Source organism: Tupaia chinensis, unplaced genomic scaffold (assembly GCF_000334495.1).
Source record: "Tupaia chinensis unplaced genomic scaffold, TupChi_1.0 Scaffold000387_1, whole genome shotgun sequence".
Taxonomy (NCBI): domain Eukaryota; kingdom Metazoa; phylum Chordata; class Mammalia; order Scandentia; family Tupaiidae; genus Tupaia; species Tupaia belangeri.
Genome location: NW_006159889.1, coordinates 1,641,381 through 1,658,214, shown reverse-complemented (window position 1 = coordinate 1,658,214; position 16,834 = coordinate 1,641,381). Strand labels below are relative to the sequence as shown.

The following is a 16,834-nucleotide window of genomic DNA, read 5'->3' as shown; positions in this document are numbered from 1 at the left end:
CCGCCCCTGGCCTCCCTGCCGGCTCTGCTGTATTCTCAGGCCTGCTCTCTGGCCTCCGGGCTTTAGCCTCCAACCACTGCCGTTGCCTCCGGTCCTACCCACTTCCAGGTCGGCGCCGTGCTCGTTCCTCTTTGCTCAGCGCTTCTGTGCCTGAAGCTCTGCTCTTCGCATCATCCTGGTTAACACCTGCTGGTCCTCAGAGGTCGTTATTCCAGGAAGCCTTCCCTACCCAGAGGCAGGTAGTGTGCCTGCACTGGGCTCTCACCCTGGTGACCCTCATAAAACCTCAGGGAGGTCATGGTAGTCTCGTTCGAACGCCCTGATGACTCCCATTTCACTCAGAAGGAAGGCCAAAGTCCTTCTGATGACCTACTAGGCATCCTCAGGTGTGGCTCCCCACACCCCTGTCCCACATTCATCTGAGCTCCTGCGCTGCACCGCCCTGCCATTCCTGGGGCGGGTCAGTCACGCTGCCCAGCACTGCCCTTGCACTCGTTCCTTCTGCTTGTTACCAGTGCAGCTCTACTTCCTTTCCGCCCTCCGGCACCTCCTTCCAAACGCCTTCCTGGACAATTCTACTGTAATTTGTGACCCTTCATCCCCCCGCCCCCAGCACCACCACCACCACACTCCTCTTTCCCAGCTTTGTACTTCTCCATGGACTTACTCAACACCCTTTGACATATGAAGTACCTCATTTTGTTTGTCTAGCATTCCACCCGTCACACGCAGGGCTACATTCCCAGTGCCTGGCGGTCTTCAGCACGTATCTGTAGACTACCGGGGCCCACTTGTCCCAGTTTGCAGTTCTGCCTCTACCACTAGACTGGGCACTCCCAGGACAGGGACCACTCTTCCTTTATCTGTCTTGAATCTTCAACACCCTGGACAATGCCAGTATGACAAGATTCTCTGCAAATATGGGAATTAAGAGGTGAGTCTTTGGTGGCCCACAGGTGGCATGGTGGTTAAGGGTGCTGGACTCCCACATGGCTGACAGTGGTTTGAGTCCCTGGTCTGGCAGCTTGCTTTCTCACTTATTTTTCTCTCTCTTACTCTGCTTCTCTCTAGTCAAATCAAAATAAATAAAGTTAAATAAAATAATTCTTAAAAAAAAAAAAGAGGTGAGTTTTTGCATTCACTGCTCTCATCCTTTAGAGTCCAACAACACAGTGCTTAAAGCACCCGCTATGGTGGTTCATACCTGTGCTTAAGCCCAAACATCCTTTTCTCTTGTGATTATTTATTATATTAAGCTCTACACGATCTAGCATAGGTTATCACCCTTCTGGGAAGCCTCCTGAGTACCCATCAGGTGCATGCTGCAGGATCCAGCAGCCCCTGGGGCATCCTCCTTGGACAGTACTGTTTCACTCTGTCTCTCTTCCCAACTACACTGCGGCGACAAGAATCTGGCTAAATTCAGTTCACATCTCCATTCCCCTGGAATGTAGTGTTTGTTGAATAAATGGGCCGGCTGGTGGCACTGTGCAGGACCTGAAGTGTTTGTTGAATAACAGGGCTGGCTGGTGGCATTGTGGTTAAGGCAGCTGGATCCTACATGGCTGTGTGGTTTGAGTCCTGGACCTGGCAGCTTGAAAAACATGCCAGGTACATATGCATGCATGCCCCAAATCCTAAGATAATGAAGAAGGGATTGCTGTGTGGCCATCCTTCCTGGAGGGTGATTTCTCACTCCTTCCCTCCTCTGTCCCTCTCCAGCAAGTGCAGGCACCCTACAGCAAACTAAAAACAAAAGCAAAACAGAATGGGCCAAACAGTGCTGTGGCATGATTATGGGAGCTACATCCCACATGGCTGAGATGCATTCCGATCCCCAAGCCCTGTAGCTTAAAAAACACACTGGGTGGGACCAGCAGATGATGACATAATGATTTTATTACTGGACTCTCAGATAGTCAATCACGATTCAAGTCCCAGGCCTGGTGGCTTAAAAGTGAGGCTAGATGCATGTACGTACATGCCCAAGATCCCGAGGAGAATGGATTGCAATGTGGTCATCCCCCCTGGGAGGTGCTCTCTTGCTTTCTGTCTCTCTCAAAGTGTATGCGCCATAGAGAGGGGAAAAAGAAAAAGAAAAAGAAAACACTGGGTGGGGCCAGCAGATGGTATAGCAGTTATGTTACTGGACTCCCACATGGCTGACCATGGTTCAAGTCCCAGACCCAGTGGCTTGAAAAATCATGCTGTGCAGCAATGTAATACACTGTAAAGTTATATGTAATCCAATGTAATATAAAGAAGATTATGATAAGAAAAACAAAAATAAATAAATAAATAAAATTTAAAAATCATGCTGTGCACATGTGTCCAAGATCCCAGGAGGAGAATGAATGAGAAGGGGTGGTGGCGATTTCTCATGTTCCCTCTCACTGTGTCTCTCTCTAGTGAGCACACACACAAAGGAAAAACCTCTCAAAAGAAACACACACACGCACACAAAAACATGCTGGGTGCATGTGCTTGCATGCTCAAAATCCCAAAAAGAGGGGAAAAGAGAGGAAAAGGCATTGTGGTGTGACCATTCCCCCCATCTCTGTAGTGAGTGCCATGTAGTGAGCAAATAAAAAAAAGAAAAAGGAGAAAAAAAAATCTGATTTATTTGCATTCCCGCGATCTCCCTGAGAAGGATGAGTCAGTACAGAACAGCACTGTGTGAAGAGCTTCCCACGTTGGCAGAGATGTCTTATAGCTGTGTTGTCCCTTCATGAAGCTATCTGACCATTTGAAATGGGGTCGGTGTGACTGAGAAACTGAGCTTTCACCCCTTAACTCATTTTAAATTTGTCACACGTCTAGTGGCTACTGATCTGCACAGTATAGAGGAATTCTCAACTGGGGGCGATTTCGCCCCACGAGACATTTTTGGTTGTCACAATTTTGGGGTGGGCAGAGGCCAAGGATGGTGCTAAACATCCTGCCACACACAGAAAGCCCCCACGACAAAGCATCACCTGGCCCAAGACGTCAACAGTGCCGAGGGTGGGAAACCCTGGCCTAGTCCATCTAGCACTTGCTTTCTGAGAGGGGCAGACCAGTAACTGGAATGAAAAATAAATAAATAAATAAAATTTAAAAATCATGCTGTGCACATGTGTCCAAGATCCCAGGAGGAGAATGAATGAGAAGGGGTGGTGGCGATTTCTCATGTTCCCTCTCACTGTGTCTCTCTCTAGTGAGCACACACACAAAGGAAAAACCTCTCAAAAGAAACACACACACGCACACAAAAACATGCTGGGTGCATGTGCTTGCATGCTCAAAATCCCAAAAAGAGGGGAAAAGAGAGGAAAAGGCATTGTGGTGTGACCATTCCCCCCATCTCTGTAGTGAGTGCCATGTAGTGACAAATAAAAAAAAGAAAAAGGAGAAAAAAAAATCTGATTTATTTGCATTCCCGCGATCTCCCTGAGAAGGATGAGTCAGTACAGAACAGCACTGTGTGAAGAGCTTCCCACGTTGGCAGAGATGTCTTATAGCTGTGTTGTCCCTTCATGAAGCTATCTGACCATTTGAAATGGGGTCGGTGTGACTGAGAAACTGAGCTTTCACCCCTTAACTCATTTTAAATTTGTCACATGTCTAGTGGCTACTGATCTGCACAGTATAGAGGAATTCTCAACTGGGGGCGATTTCGCCCCACGAGACATTTTTGGTTGTCACAATTTTGGGGTGGGCAGAGGCCAAGGATGGTGCTAAACATCCTGCCACACACAGAAAGCCCCCACGACAAAGCATCACCTGGCCCAAGACGTCAACAGTGCCGAGGGTGGGAAACCCTGGCCTAGTCCATCTAGCACTTGCTTTCTGAGAGGGGCAGACCAGTAACTGGAATGGCCGCAGGCCCTCGAGGATGCACCTACGCCCCTTGCCCTCTTAGTCAAACGACAGGCATTTACCAAGTCAATGTGCTCAGCCTTGTGCCAGTGCCAGAGCAGGACAGAGATCAGTCCAGTCCTCAGTAAGGGGTGCCCACCCTCCTTCCATCCAGGCACCCTCCAGGATCCTGGCTGGGTGATGTGAGGTTTGTGCAGGGAGCACTCAAGGTCCTAGCAGATATCTGCAAGTCCATTTGGGTCTTTGGCCTTCTGTGGTATCAGCTGTTTCCCTCATCCTCGTAGGCGATGGCGATCCCTCGTCTTCCGGTTATGGCATCTGTCACCGGCGTCTGACCCAGACGGGGCTCTAGCCCCTGCCAGCTCCGGGAAGTAAGGAACGAAGCTGTACAGGGAGGAGGCTCAGGCTGAGTAGGCTGAATGTGGAGGAGCTCGGTTGGGGGTAGAGACTGGCACACTTACCTGCAGGGCTGCTCTCTGCCAGCTCCAGCTGGGGCCGTGGGTTCAGGGCTGATGAGCATACAGGATCACCGGACAACTTCCAGGCAGCAGGGAGTCGGAGCTCCCCAGAAATGAGTGACACATCTGGGGTATCCCACAGCTCTGACTCAGGTGGTGGGAGGGGTACATGGAAGGGAGAACCTGGAAGGGAGAAAGAAACTCCACACCGGCCCCTGACTCCATTTTGGCTCAGGTAGTCAGCTTGGGCCAGCACTCACCAGGCAACAAGTCCACGTAATGTGTGAGGTGTGGAGCCAGACCTGCAGGTGGCCAGGCAGGGTTGCAGGCAGCTTCCAGCTCGCATGGTCCCAATATAGGTCGGAAGAAGCCACCAGAAGGCTGGGGTGCGAGGGTGCCCAGAGGACAGGCCAGCAGCACAAAGACATCCACCTCGGGGAAGTTGGCAAGCTTGGCAGGGGTGGGCCGCCCTAGGGCCAAGACATAGCTACGCTTGCCTGAAGCCCGAGTCAGCTTCCGCAAGTGTGCCAGTGCCTCTCGGTGTTGGGCCACACCCAGAGTACCTGCCAGCAGCCCCACCACATGGGCATCTCTGGCCCTCTCTACCAGATAATGTCTTCGTGCCCTTAGTCTTCCAGCCCGGGCACTTTCATCCCGAGTCCGCCCTGTGTCTGGACAACAGGAAAAGAAGGGCTGCCCCGGTGCCCACCCCAAGAGCAGCCGGCTCAGGTCTGGCTCAAGGTCAGAATCAGAACTGGCCTCAGAGTCCCCCACATAGAAGGCACCATACTCTTCCAGATGCCTCCCAGGGGCCAAGGGAAAGCGGCGCCCAAAACGTTCCACGGTCTCAGGCTCTGAATCAAGTGACCCCTCTGGCAGAGGAAGAGCTGGACGGGAGACCAGAAGGTCCAGGTACCTTGGGCGCAGGCGAGTGGCCAAAGCCTCTGGAAGAGAAGGGTGTGGAGTTAGGTTTGGGGACTGGGAAAAGAGGAGCCCTGTCATCACCAGGATGACTAAATGTCACCCAAAAGCAAAGGCTGAGGCTGTTCCCTTATCAAGAACTCTGTAGGAGTGTATGAAACTGGGAACTTAACGTGCAGAGCAGCTGGCCCACCCTCCTGCATGCAGGCACAACCCCTCACCCAAGGCGTGGGCGCAGGCTGGCTCACTGAGCAGCACCACAGGTGCGGTGGGGTCTGGGTTCTGGGTCTCAAAGGCCTTGGCGCAGAGCTCCAAGGTCACAGACCGATGTCCAAAGACGAAGGTGACGGGCAGCGGGCGGGCTGGAGGGCTTAAGCAGGCAGGGCCAAAATGTACAAGGGCCTGAGCTCCAGCTTGCTCAGCTCCCAGCACATCCACGCAGCAGCTGCAGGGAGATACATCGGGGAGGGGAGGTCCCCATCAGGAGCAGTGACTGTCATCATGGGAAAATGGGGTCAGTGAAGAAAACGATGTCATGAAAGGAAGATTCTGTCACTGAAAGGAGCTGGCACCAGGAGACACAGCCACAGTAGAGACAGACACTTACAGAGGGAAATCCAGGAGCCCCAGAGCTCAGGCAGAGCCCACTCAAACCCAAGTTCATACCTCCCATAGGCCGTGTCCCCCAGAATGAACATCTTTGACCCCGTGGTCTCTTCCAGTCGAGCAGCCACTGCCCTAGCATCTCCCAGTAGCTGATCAGGGAACTGCAAGGCCACCTGGAACCATAAACCAGGGATCAGAAACAGCCTCTCCTGGACCAGGGGCCTCTTCAAAGGAAACTTACTGGGAGCAACCACTCGACTTCAAACCCCCGCCCCAGAGGAGCACTAGGGCCCTAGAAGTGACAGGAGAGGTTCACGTACAGCCACAGTAGTCTAACACACACACACACACACACACACACACACCGGTGCCTTGTGCTCACAAAACCCTCAGGACCCCGTCCGCAACCCATACCGAGAGGCGAGTCACTCTCCCTAAACTCACCCGATGACACCCCAGGTCTCGGACAAATCCAACGACTCGCTCCAACTCGTACACTCGGTCGAGGTCCGCCAGAGGAGTGCGCGGTCCCAGGACGCCTGCCTCCCGCTGCAGCGCCGCCTCCGCGGGGCTGCTGAACGTAGACTCCATGGGGTAAGGTTGGGTAGCGGGGTAGAGGGGCCCTTCTTCGGTCAGTTTCCCGCCTGCGCCCCGCAAGGCAGCCCTCAGCCTCAGAGCTCCCTGGACCCCTTATGGAAGGAGGTGGGACCACGGCCCATCAGCAGCCATTGCCACGCCTGCACCTTTCCCAACTCGCGTTTCTCCACGGCACATGGGCCAGCCCGGGGAAGGTACTTCCGGGTTGCGGAGGCGTGGCTGACAGTGCGTCACCAATCCTAACCTCTGTGGCTCCCGCCTCCAATCCTCGCCACCCAGTCGTGCACCGAATGCCACTCAGCGATCCGCGTGAGCGCGAGCCTCTGAGGAAGTGCCTCCAAGGAAGGCGCGCAGGCTTCTGGGTGTTGTCGTTCGCTCCGGCTCTGAGCGCTCCGCCGCAGCCCGCCGCCGGTCTTCCAGAATACAGGTTCCCGGAAAATAACTGCCCCAGCTGAACAGCTTCTATCCGCCGCTCGCCGGTTCAGCATTTGTGCTGAACCAGATCACTCCGTGATCTGGGAGGTAGCATTGCGTAATTTCTAATTCTATGCCCAGCTTCCGGGGATTGAGAACCGTCCATGGCCGCTGACTACTGCCTTTGGAATGCCTCTATATTGTTTCCCTTTCTGATAATGGGCGTGTAACAATATTGCCTCCTGATAGGAGTGTTGGGACGGCCAATTAATTTATCTATAAAAGCTTACAAAGTAGTCCTTTGCATGTCACATGCAGTGAAAGCATTGCTATCCTCACATCATGTGCCAAGCAGGCAAACACAGAGCACTTACAAGGCACTATGTCCCTGAGTTTGCAGTCTTTGGAGGAAGATACCCCATTCTCCAGATAAGGAAACTGAGGTTCGAAGAGGCTAACTCCCTGTGTAATAGGACACAGCAAGTTAGCAGCGCAATCAGCACTGATTTCGGAAGCTGGGCTGTAGACCCCTCACTTTCTCAACTTATTTTTTGCCACATTTGCTTATGGCTTGACATAGGGGCGAGTGGAAAAAGACACCTGGATACCTTGTAGCAGGGTGGGAAAAAAGGTCTAAAAGTATATGAAACATTTCTCACCCCAGAAGTGAGAAATCGAGTAAGATGAGAATGGGACGGAGAAGAGGTAGGGGAGAGGGGACAGAGTGACTTCAGGGGATGGCAGGTGAAAGAGGAGGACTGATGCTGGCTGACATGGAAAGAGGCCAAACGAGGAAGAATGGAGGCCACAACTTTGTGCGAATGCAAGAGAGGAACAGGAGTAGGATGAATGTGGGAATAGCCAGTTCCTCCATGGCCCTTCAAGGAGACCCAAAGATCATAGATGGAGGTCGGGAGAACTCAGGCTTGTTCTTCATACTTTGCTAAGGAGATGGCTGGGGCGCCCCAGAGAGTCAAGGATACAGTGGGACCCAATCGGGCTAAGGGAAAGCAAGAGTAGGCCAGGAGCTGTCCCCGGTCCTGACCAAGCCCTCGTCTCCCGGAGGGAAATCTCACAGAGAGAGAGCTGTGAGGACATCGTCCTGCCTTTCTCTTGCTTTGGGGACTGCAAGGCTGTCTGTCCCTTGCGCCTCTGCCACTCAGCCCCACTTTCTATAGCCCTCCTCAACCAGGGTGCTCTATAACCCTCCTGGACCTCAGTCCCACGCCACTTCTCTCCCAAATGAACCAGCCCCGCCGCACTTGCAGCTCAAGTTCCCAAGTCCTGTACGTGGGAAGCTTCCTAGTCCCATCAGAAAACCAACTTCTGGAACCAGCAGGTGGCGGGTTGGTTAAGGCGCTAATACTCCCACATAGCCAACTATGGTTCGAGTCCTGGATCTGGTAGCTTGCTTTCTCACTTCCTCTCTCCATCTCTCTAGTCAAATTAAAATAAGTGAATGAATAAATAAATAATTCTTTTTTAAAAAATAGTCTTCCCTGCAGACTTTCCTCACTTCCCTGACCACTCTCCCAGCTTAGCATGGGCGCTATGAACTAGATCAGCCTTCAGTGTAAAACAGGCACTGCAGAGCTAAGGCCCCGTGCTCAGCATTGCCGATGACATGAATGTGTATCAGTGTGAATGCTGGGACTAATTTAATAGGGGTTGGTGATGTTACTGCAGTCCCGCCCCACCCCACCCCAAATGCAATGGCAGTGTTTTGAATGGCTCCGGTCTAGGTGGCTTGGCTACAGCAGGGCTTCTTCCACCCTAGGAGCTAGGAGGGTGTCCCTCCCACTCTTGTCCAAGGCCTAGGTCCAAGCATCCTCCCACCCGTCCCCCAGGATCTGGGCCCAGGGTTTCAGTTAGGTGGTGCTGGCAGCAGAAAGGAAGCAGAGGCAGCAGTGAGGGTCCAGGTTTACTCTTTGGGGACTGGGAGGGCAAGGTTCGGGCAGGTGGGATGGGGCACCCCTCAGTAGTCAGCTGTGTAGTCTGTGCCATGTAGCCCCCGGCACAGCAGCGTGAACTCCTTCACCATCTCCTTCACCCGCCTCTTGTTCACTCGCTCACTGAAGGAGGGAAGGGAGGGTGGGTTAGCACACCCATCACTCCCACCACCTCCTCCCTACCCCAGCCCAGGCCCCACCCAGTCCTGCTCACCGGAGGATCTGCTGGCTAAAGGTGTCCTTCTGTTCAGGGCTGAGGCGGGCAGAGGGAAAGCCAGGGGGCTGCAGTGCCTCCTTGATCCACATGCTCAGGAGGCTGAAGCAGTGTTTGTTCAGGGCGAACAGAATGTCGGCAAAGGAGTCCATGAGGCTGCGGGAGGCCTGGCCCCCGATGGCCTGAGGGAGAGTGGTTCTTAGCACACCACAGACGCCTCCAGCCCCTTTTGCAGCAAGGATGCCTGACTACACCCAGGTCTGCTGGGACCATTCCTCAGCCACTGCACAGCCCAAGTGAGCACTGCTTTCTGAGAGCCAGCGGACCCTCACAGCACCCTAATAATGTCAGCCATTGAGTTGAGGAACACACAACCTGAGAGTTTAGGGAACCGAAGGTTCAAGCCTCCTAGAAAGCCAACTGCCTCAGCAGTGTGGACCCCCCACCCTGGCGATCCCGCACTCGCTCCACCTCACCTCCAGCACTGCTATGAGCAGCACACGGCCATCCTCCTGCACCACCTTTCCCACAGACTCTACTTCCCCACACCGAGGCAGCAGCTCTGTCTGCAGAGGACAAGGATGGAGAGGCCCATCAGCCTCCACCCCTTCCTGCCTCTCCCTGAAGACAAGTCTGGCACACCACACCCCTGCCCTCTGGAGTCCTGGGCAGGGCAAGGGAGAAGGGTGATGAGGGGTCAGAGGTCAGCAAGGGACTCACAAAGAAGCCACAGGAGGCCTTGACAGTAGGTGCCTCAGGGAACTTGAGGGCCAGCACAGCTGTGGGATAGGCAGAGGCAGAGCAGATCAGATGGGGCCTAAGGATCCTCCCAGGCAGCCCCCAGCCCAGCCATGCACCTGGCCCCGCTTACCACACTGGAACACGGCTTTGACATCCAATCGTTCACACAGGAATAAATCTGGCTTCCGCTTCAGAGCCTGCAGGAGGTGGAGCTGGTAAGCCCAGCCCCAGCCAGCTCCAAGGACCATCCCCCCCACTCACCTGCCACCCCAGCCCCCAACTTCACGGATCACAGGTAGAGGCTGCCAAAACCAGCCACCCTGCCACCTTGGGGTGACCCAGATCACCCCAGGATTCAGTCGTCAGGAGAGAAGCCAGCTGGAAGATGCCCTGTACATACATGTACGAGTACATGAACGCCTGGATCTATGTGGAGAGGTTGGGCGTGAGGTCGTAATGCAGCAAATGTGGATCCTGAGTCACTCCCTGGACAAACACCCTCTCCTCTTTCAGGGCCAGACCTGCTGCAGGCTCCAGGTAGCCAGCAGTGACTTCACTTTGATTTAGGGGCAGTTGAGGCCCCGTGGGGTTGTAAACAGGCCAGTGAGAGGAAAAGATGACAGCTGGACATGGAGTCCCAGCCCCTCAGCCCATCCCAAGTCCTGCCTGCATTCCTCAGGCACCCTCCAGCTCCTGCTCAAGAAGACAGAAAGTAGGGCCAGAGCCACTTGTGCTCACCTCTCACCCAGGACACCTTGTGTCCAGGCCCTTCTCAGTCATACCCACCCCAGGAGGCAGGGCTGCTGTGTGGGTTGTGGGGGGATAGAGGGGGTGAGGGGGGCAGATGGCCTGCCCCAAGTGGTACCAGGACATGACTGGCACATCTTCAAATCACAGGAGATGCTCTGCACGGCTCCGGCTGTCCTCAAGCACTTCCGTTCCCCAGCAATGCCCCCAGCACATACCACATAGACCCCGACCCACCAACCCTTCACACACCCTCCACCCCCATGTTTACTCGTGTGCAGACACCTCCATGTGCACCCTCACTTAAAGCACCCTTACACATCCCTATGCCCTTACACACACACACGCTCTTTTACATCTGCAATATCCCCTCACTGCATAGTCACACATGCAAACACTACCCCTATCACCACACCGTGTCCATATGCCATGCCCTCAATCTGCCCGCAGCCCTCCAGCACAAGTACACTCTCCCAACACACCCACCCACAGACAGACACTCAAATGCCCTCCTCGCCAAAGTACACCCTTGCAGATACCCACACACATCCACCCAGGCCCGGAGCACTCTCCGTTCCTCACTCTCCCAGGGCCCCTCCCTCAGCTAGACCGTCAGTTCCAGAACAAGCTCTGTGCCTACTTGTGCTCACTGTCACACCCTCGGCACCTAGCAAGTGCACTTATTACACACTCAGTAAGCACCTGTGAAATGATCAAGCAAAGAAACACTCCACTTACTCCAATGCACAGGGCCCCCCAAACCACAGAACCCCCATCACGCTAGCTTCACATTCCTACAGCCCAAACCGTACATACTCCAACACGGACACAGCAATACTACAACATAGAGGCCTATCCACGCACACCTCCAACACATCCCCACACTCCAAATGCACCCATGTCCAACACATCAACAACACAAAACACACATCCACGTACGACACCCATTGACACGCATCTCCATACATTAACCCCAACACCCAAGACGATGCACATACTGCTTACAGCAGGTAACTTCTGTTCCCTTCCCAAACCAAACTCAGAACATACAAAACAAGGCCCAGCACACCCGAACACAGACCGAATGCAAGCACCTCCTTACGTGCAGTCCCACCTCACAATGGAGCCCGCACCCCACCTCCCGGCAGCAGCACAACCTCTCCAACAGCCAGACTCTGGGCTCCACTGCGCATACTTGTCTTCAGCCCCTCCCTGTGGCGCTGCTCCCAGCCTACCTCTCAGGAGCAGTCTGGGGACACTGAGGCAGGCAGTTCCCGGCAGGAGCACGGGGACAGTGAACCCCAGGCCCTTCACCTCCAGCCCTGCGCCTGAACTTCTGGGCAAGTCAGCCACAGGAGCTGCTGGGCAGCTCCCACCCCCTTCCTTCCCCGCTCCCCCCAGGCCAGCCCAGCTCCCTCCCTTCAGGATCAGCCTCTCCCTGGGCTGTGTAGAAGTCTGAGCTACTTGAGGCAAAGGGGCACTAAAGGAGGATGTTGGGTTGTCAACTTCCACGGAAACAGATGAAGAAACTCTATTCAACTGAACAGAAAAAAAATTTGTCAACAGAAAGCTAAAAATAGGCTTAAATTGAATTTCAACATAAGAGAAAGAGAAAGAGAGAGAACAGAACGTGAATGAATAAAACTAAAACACACCTGTGCCAGGAGTTGCATAAATGAATCAACAATATCAGGATGATCCCTGGGCCCTAAAATATAATAAAGATGGAACTTAAGAAAAAATTATACAAACAGCAACTCAACCTCATATAGTTATGTGGGACTGAGAGCCTGCAGGGAGACAGCGTGGGGGCACATGAGCAGCAGGAAGCAAGATAAAGAAACAAAACATACAAAAACCATGAACTGGGAGAAGCCCAACAGAAAGAGACGGCAAAGTGAAGGACGGGCCTGCCCAGCTTCCCCAAGGGGCCTTCCACCTACTCCCCACTCCTCCTCAGGCCAGTCCCCCAAGTGACCCCTTGGTGCTTGAGCAATTCTGGACTCCATGTAGCTGAAGAAATGGGCACACACTCGCTGTGGCCTCAGGCAGGCTGGATAGCCCTACTCTGCTTCTTTGCACATTCCTCCCCATCGCAGGTCATCAAAGAGGAGGGCGGGGCTGTGGGGATTAGTCCTTAGTACTTCCTGTTGAGACCTGGCTGAAGACCCTGGACAGCCCAGGACAATAAAGCTAGAGTAAATTTCTTAAATGGCATTAGGGCTCTTGGTTTGTCCAAGGGAAGGACTTTACTGGGTCCACTTAAACCAGAGGACTCCTGCTTGGGTAAGGCAGTGTCCAGTGTGCCGTGGGAATGGCAGGCAAGTCACTGGTAGGGCCTAGGAAAGGAAATGGCATCATTAGGCCAAATATAGAGCTGCACCCAGCAAAGCCCCTCCACATGGACACCGACTCAGCAGAGAGCCAAACTCCAGGCCGAGGACTAGCTCCTGCCATCTGGACGTGCCAAGACAGAGGGAAACCAGTCAACGTGTCATCCCACGGTCCAGTGGGAAGTCAGAGCCTGGAGAAGGGATGGCTTAGACTAGGACAGCAAAACAGGTATTAGGCCATCCTGCCCAGCAAGACAACCAACAAGTTCAACAAATTTGTTCTTGCACACTTCCGCCTCCAGTCCTGATGATTCCTATGGCAAGAACAAGGCATGCACCTGGAGCTCCTTCCAGGCTTCTCCATGTCGGAATGTCTGCCTAAGACATCAGGAAGTAGCTGTGTGATCTTGTGCAAGCCATAAACACTCAGTTTCCCCGTCTGTAAAGTAGCCAGTAAGCTCTTTCCTATCCTTCTCCAGGCTATGAGGAGCCACTAACAAAGCCTGTCCCTTCCATATCAGAATCCCGAGTTACTCAAGTCTTGGCAAGCGAGGCCCAACATGCCCCATACCTGGGTTCTGCTGTAGGACAGCAGGTTCAGTGCTCAGCAGCCACCTTGCTAGAGATAGGCCAGGTAGTGAGGAAGAACGTTCCAAGGGCAGAGAACCTTCACCCTCTATTTAAGTGTCCAGGGCTTGCTCTGTGCTGGCCTTATTCTGGGTGCTGGGGATGCAGGGAAGAGACTCAAGCCTGCCCTTGAGGGGTTTAATCTAGAAAGGAAGATGGACCTGAAAGCTGATTACCGTGTGGTCACTGCTGTATCAACAGGGTGTACAGGATGCAGTTTTCAGCAGTTAGAAGCACCCAATTCTGCCTCCAAGAAGCTTCTCTGAGGACTGATACAATCTTCTTTTTTAAGGTATGAAGGAGTGAGAGTTCACCCAGTAAGGCTTAGGGTTGTCCAGTCAGTGCCCCAAGGCACAGGGATCAAATGGGATATGATAAGGGAAAGGCCAGTGTGCTGGAATGTGGGACTCCTGAGGACAGAGGACACTGGCAGGAGAGGGCGTTAGGTGTACCAGAGCTCTGCCACGTGGATGAGAATGGGTTGAGAACCCGGGGGAAGGGGGGGCTGTGTGTAAAAATAATGACAAGGTTTTAGGCCAGGGAGGGAAAATGTCAGACTTGTGTTTTGTAACAAAACATCATGCTGTAGCAGGTAGAATGAACTGGTAAGGCGGGCAGATGACAGGAAGGCGTTGAGGTAACCCAGCTGAGACCTCAGACAGGCACAGCCATGAAGGCAGGGAGAGGTGGGCCCACTCCTGGTGGGACAGCTAGGAGCCGGGATCACTGGGCCTCGTTCCAGTGTGAGTATGTGAAGTGGGCGAGGTGAGGTGAAGGATGACCATATCCAGGTTTCTGGCTCAGGTTTCTCCCTAGTTTGGACTTACCCCATGGCCCACAGAAATGGAGGCCAGGACCATGGGACCAGACACCAGGGATAGGAGCAGAGAATCCTCTGGGCTCCAGCTGAGACCCCTGGTGAGCCTCAAACCTAGGACCAGAAATCCAGGCAAGATCATGAGGCTGGCAGCACAATGCTCCTTCTTTCCCAAGTAGACACCTGGTTTGCAGGGTGGTAGTGGGGTTGGGGGAGAGCTTCGCCCCTTGCTCCTAGCTCTCTCAGGCAGAGGGTCAAAGTGAATGGGGGGCGGGCATGGGACCACAGCCAAAGGCACTTGGCTTTTGGCCTAGAAAGGACAAAGCCTTGATGCAGGAAAAGGAACCAGTACTTCATGTGCAAAAATCCCAAGCCAGGAGTCCAGAAGGTGTGACGTTAAATACCTGTCACAATCCTATCCAGTATATGGTATCTCCATTTCACAGCTATGGAAATGAAGGCTCAGCAGAGGTAAGGGACTTGCCCAAGGTCACACAACTAGTTGGTAGTGATGAGGTTAGAATATAGGTCTACCTGACTTCAAAGTCCCTGCTCTATTCCAGAGAAAAGGAGCCTGCCTAGTGCTCTAAATCCCCCAGAGCCTCTGTCCCCACCTGCCCCCATATCCAGACTGGCCCTGAGTCCAGCAGGCCAGTACAAGGCATCATTCACCCTCTTATCCATTTCGACCCAAAGTGTCATCTACTTAAAAGGTGACAGTTGTGCTGTGCTTAATCCCACAAGTTTTCCATCAAGTCCCTCGTGCGCCTCAGGGGACAGAGAACAGAGTGGGCAGCTTTGACTCCCCATTCGGGGAAGCAGAGGCAGTGGCAGTGGCGGCAGCAGCAGAGACCCTGGTCAGGACCTACCTTGCTGGAAGAGAGTGAGTGTGACGGAGGTGACGAGCAGGAAGAGGGCCTCGATTGGGGGAAAGTGGGCAGGTTCATGGGCAAAGATGTGGACCAGCTACAACAAAGCAGGGAGAGCTGGTCAGCTGAGGCCCCATCTCACCCAGACAGGTCAACACCCCCGGGATGCAGGCAGGGACCCCAGCCACAGCAGCCACCTGAGCCGCCCCTACCCAGGGTCAGATCTCTAAGATGCAATCCAGAACACTGGCTGTTCCAACCCCCTACCTGCCGAGTGAGGTCGAGGGCAGAGGCCTGTGGGATGGTGCTGTACATCCGGCCCAACATCTCACACAGCTGTGGCACCATAGGGGCAAAGTCGTCCAGCAGCGTTTTCACTGACTTCTCAAAGATAGCACACACCGCCTTGGGAGCAAGCAAAGGGCTCTGGTCAGTAGGTTACAACCGGCTGGAATAGAACTGAAGCCCTGCACAGAGGAGCCTTAAGAAAGGGCACTTACATAGAAGCCTTGCCTGGTCCTGCAAACCAAGGGAGGAAAGTGAGTGTGAGTCTTACCTGGAAGGCAGGGGGCAAAAAGGCCCTTCACAGAGGGGCAGAGGATGTAACTTCGTTGTTTTGGTTTTTTTTTGCAAAAGGGTGCACGCACTTGCCGGAGATATAGAGATAGAAAGAGAGGGAAAGTGAGAAGCCATTCCCCAAGGGGTGTATGGCCATGCTGCAATCCCTTCTCCTCCATTCTCCTCTCGGAATTTTGAGTATGCGCACACATGTACCTGGCATGATTTTTTTTAAGCTGCTAGGTCTAAGACTCGAATCGTGGTCAGTCATGTAGGAGTCCAGGACCTTAACCACCATGCCACCTGCTGGCCTCTGTTTTGTTTTTTTTTTTTCCCCAAGAGACAGGGTCTCACTGTTGCCCAGGCTGACCTTGAACTTATGATCTTCCTGCCTCAACCTCTAGTGGTTGGGATTATAGGTGTGCACCACCACGCCCATCTTGCCACTTAACTCTTACTACTTACATCTCCATCATTTCCTCTCAGGGAGCAGCAACAGCAACAAAAACCTGAATTGAGAAGGGACCAAAAGCAGGTCTCATACTAACACAGATGCCTGGCTGTCACTCAGCCCTGAGGTCACAGTCCTTTCATCAAGTACTTCTCCTGACACTGGAGTTCTAAATGTCCTCCAAAAAGACTGCTTCTGTCTGAGGCAGGGTTCCCCTCCTCTACTTCTCCAGACTATCACGAGCTAACGTGGACCTCTGAGCAAAGTCACCATGGGAACAGAGAGCAAGAGTCAGGACTCACCTCCACCACCTGGGCATCATTCAGCCACTTGCTCAGCACCTTCTGGATGAGCTGGAAGACCTGCTGCAGCACCACCACCACCTGAAGACACAGGGAGATGTGAAGTGCCCTGCCGTCACTCACCCACCTGAGAAGGGTTTGGTAGCAGGGAGCAGGTAAGGAGTTCAAACCCATTACCCCAGATGTACACTGAGTGCTCAGTGCAGGGGACCCTTGGGAGAAGGAATGGTTTGCTGCACTGCACTGTGAGTGGAAAAGAATATCCTGCATTCTAGGGATCACCTCAGAGGGAACCTCAAAGTACAAAGCAGGGATATTATGAGTGCTTCGGAAGATTAAGACAACTTTATGTAGTTAAAAAAAAAAAAAAAA

General features: G+C 53.4%; 2 protein-coding genes across 3 annotated transcripts in view; both read right to left on the bottom strand.

Annotated features, from left to right (window-relative positions):
• Positions 1-3,392: 3,392 nt before the first annotated feature.
• Positions 3,393-8,186, bottom strand: DPH2 (diphthamide biosynthesis 2). 2 transcript variants are annotated; one of them, XM_006153763.3, is made up of 6 exons: positions 6,288-8,186; positions 5,904-6,016; positions 5,459-5,682; positions 4,577-5,260; positions 4,320-4,499; positions 3,393-4,242 (listed from the first exon to the last, which is right to left on the bottom strand). In XM_006153763.3, the coding sequence occupies exons 1-6, from the start codon at positions 6,432-6,434 to the stop codon at positions 4,118-4,120; spliced, it is 1,473 nt and encodes a 490-aa protein (XP_006153825.1). In that variant the 5' UTR covers positions 6,435-8,186; the 3' UTR covers positions 3,393-4,117. The 2 variants fall into 2 exon arrangements, with proteins under 2 accessions (XP_006153825.1, XP_027629714.1); XM_027773913.1 differs by lacking the exons at positions 5,459-5,682; positions 6,288-8,186 and having other exon boundaries at positions 5,904-5,982.
• Positions 8,187-8,762: 576 nt separating this feature from the next.
• Positions 8,763-16,834, bottom strand: part of IPO13 (importin 13) — a 25,757-nt gene continuing 17,685 nt past the window's right edge. Inside the window, exons 12-20 of the mRNA XM_006153762.3 lie at positions 16,463-16,543; positions 15,419-15,556; positions 15,152-15,248; positions 12,161-12,213; positions 9,889-9,955; positions 9,738-9,796; positions 9,494-9,583; positions 9,018-9,199; positions 8,763-8,926 (exon numbers count right to left, since the gene is read on the bottom strand). Of these exons, the coding sequence (XP_006153824.1) occupies positions 8,830-8,926; positions 9,018-9,199; positions 9,494-9,583; positions 9,738-9,796; positions 9,889-9,955; positions 12,161-12,213; positions 15,152-15,248; positions 15,419-15,556; positions 16,463-16,543 (864 nt within the window). The 3' untranslated portion in view covers positions 8,763-8,829. The remainder of the gene's footprint in view (positions 8,927-9,017; positions 9,200-9,493; positions 9,584-9,737; positions 9,797-9,888; positions 9,956-12,160; positions 12,214-15,151; positions 15,249-15,418; positions 15,557-16,462; positions 16,544-16,834) is intronic.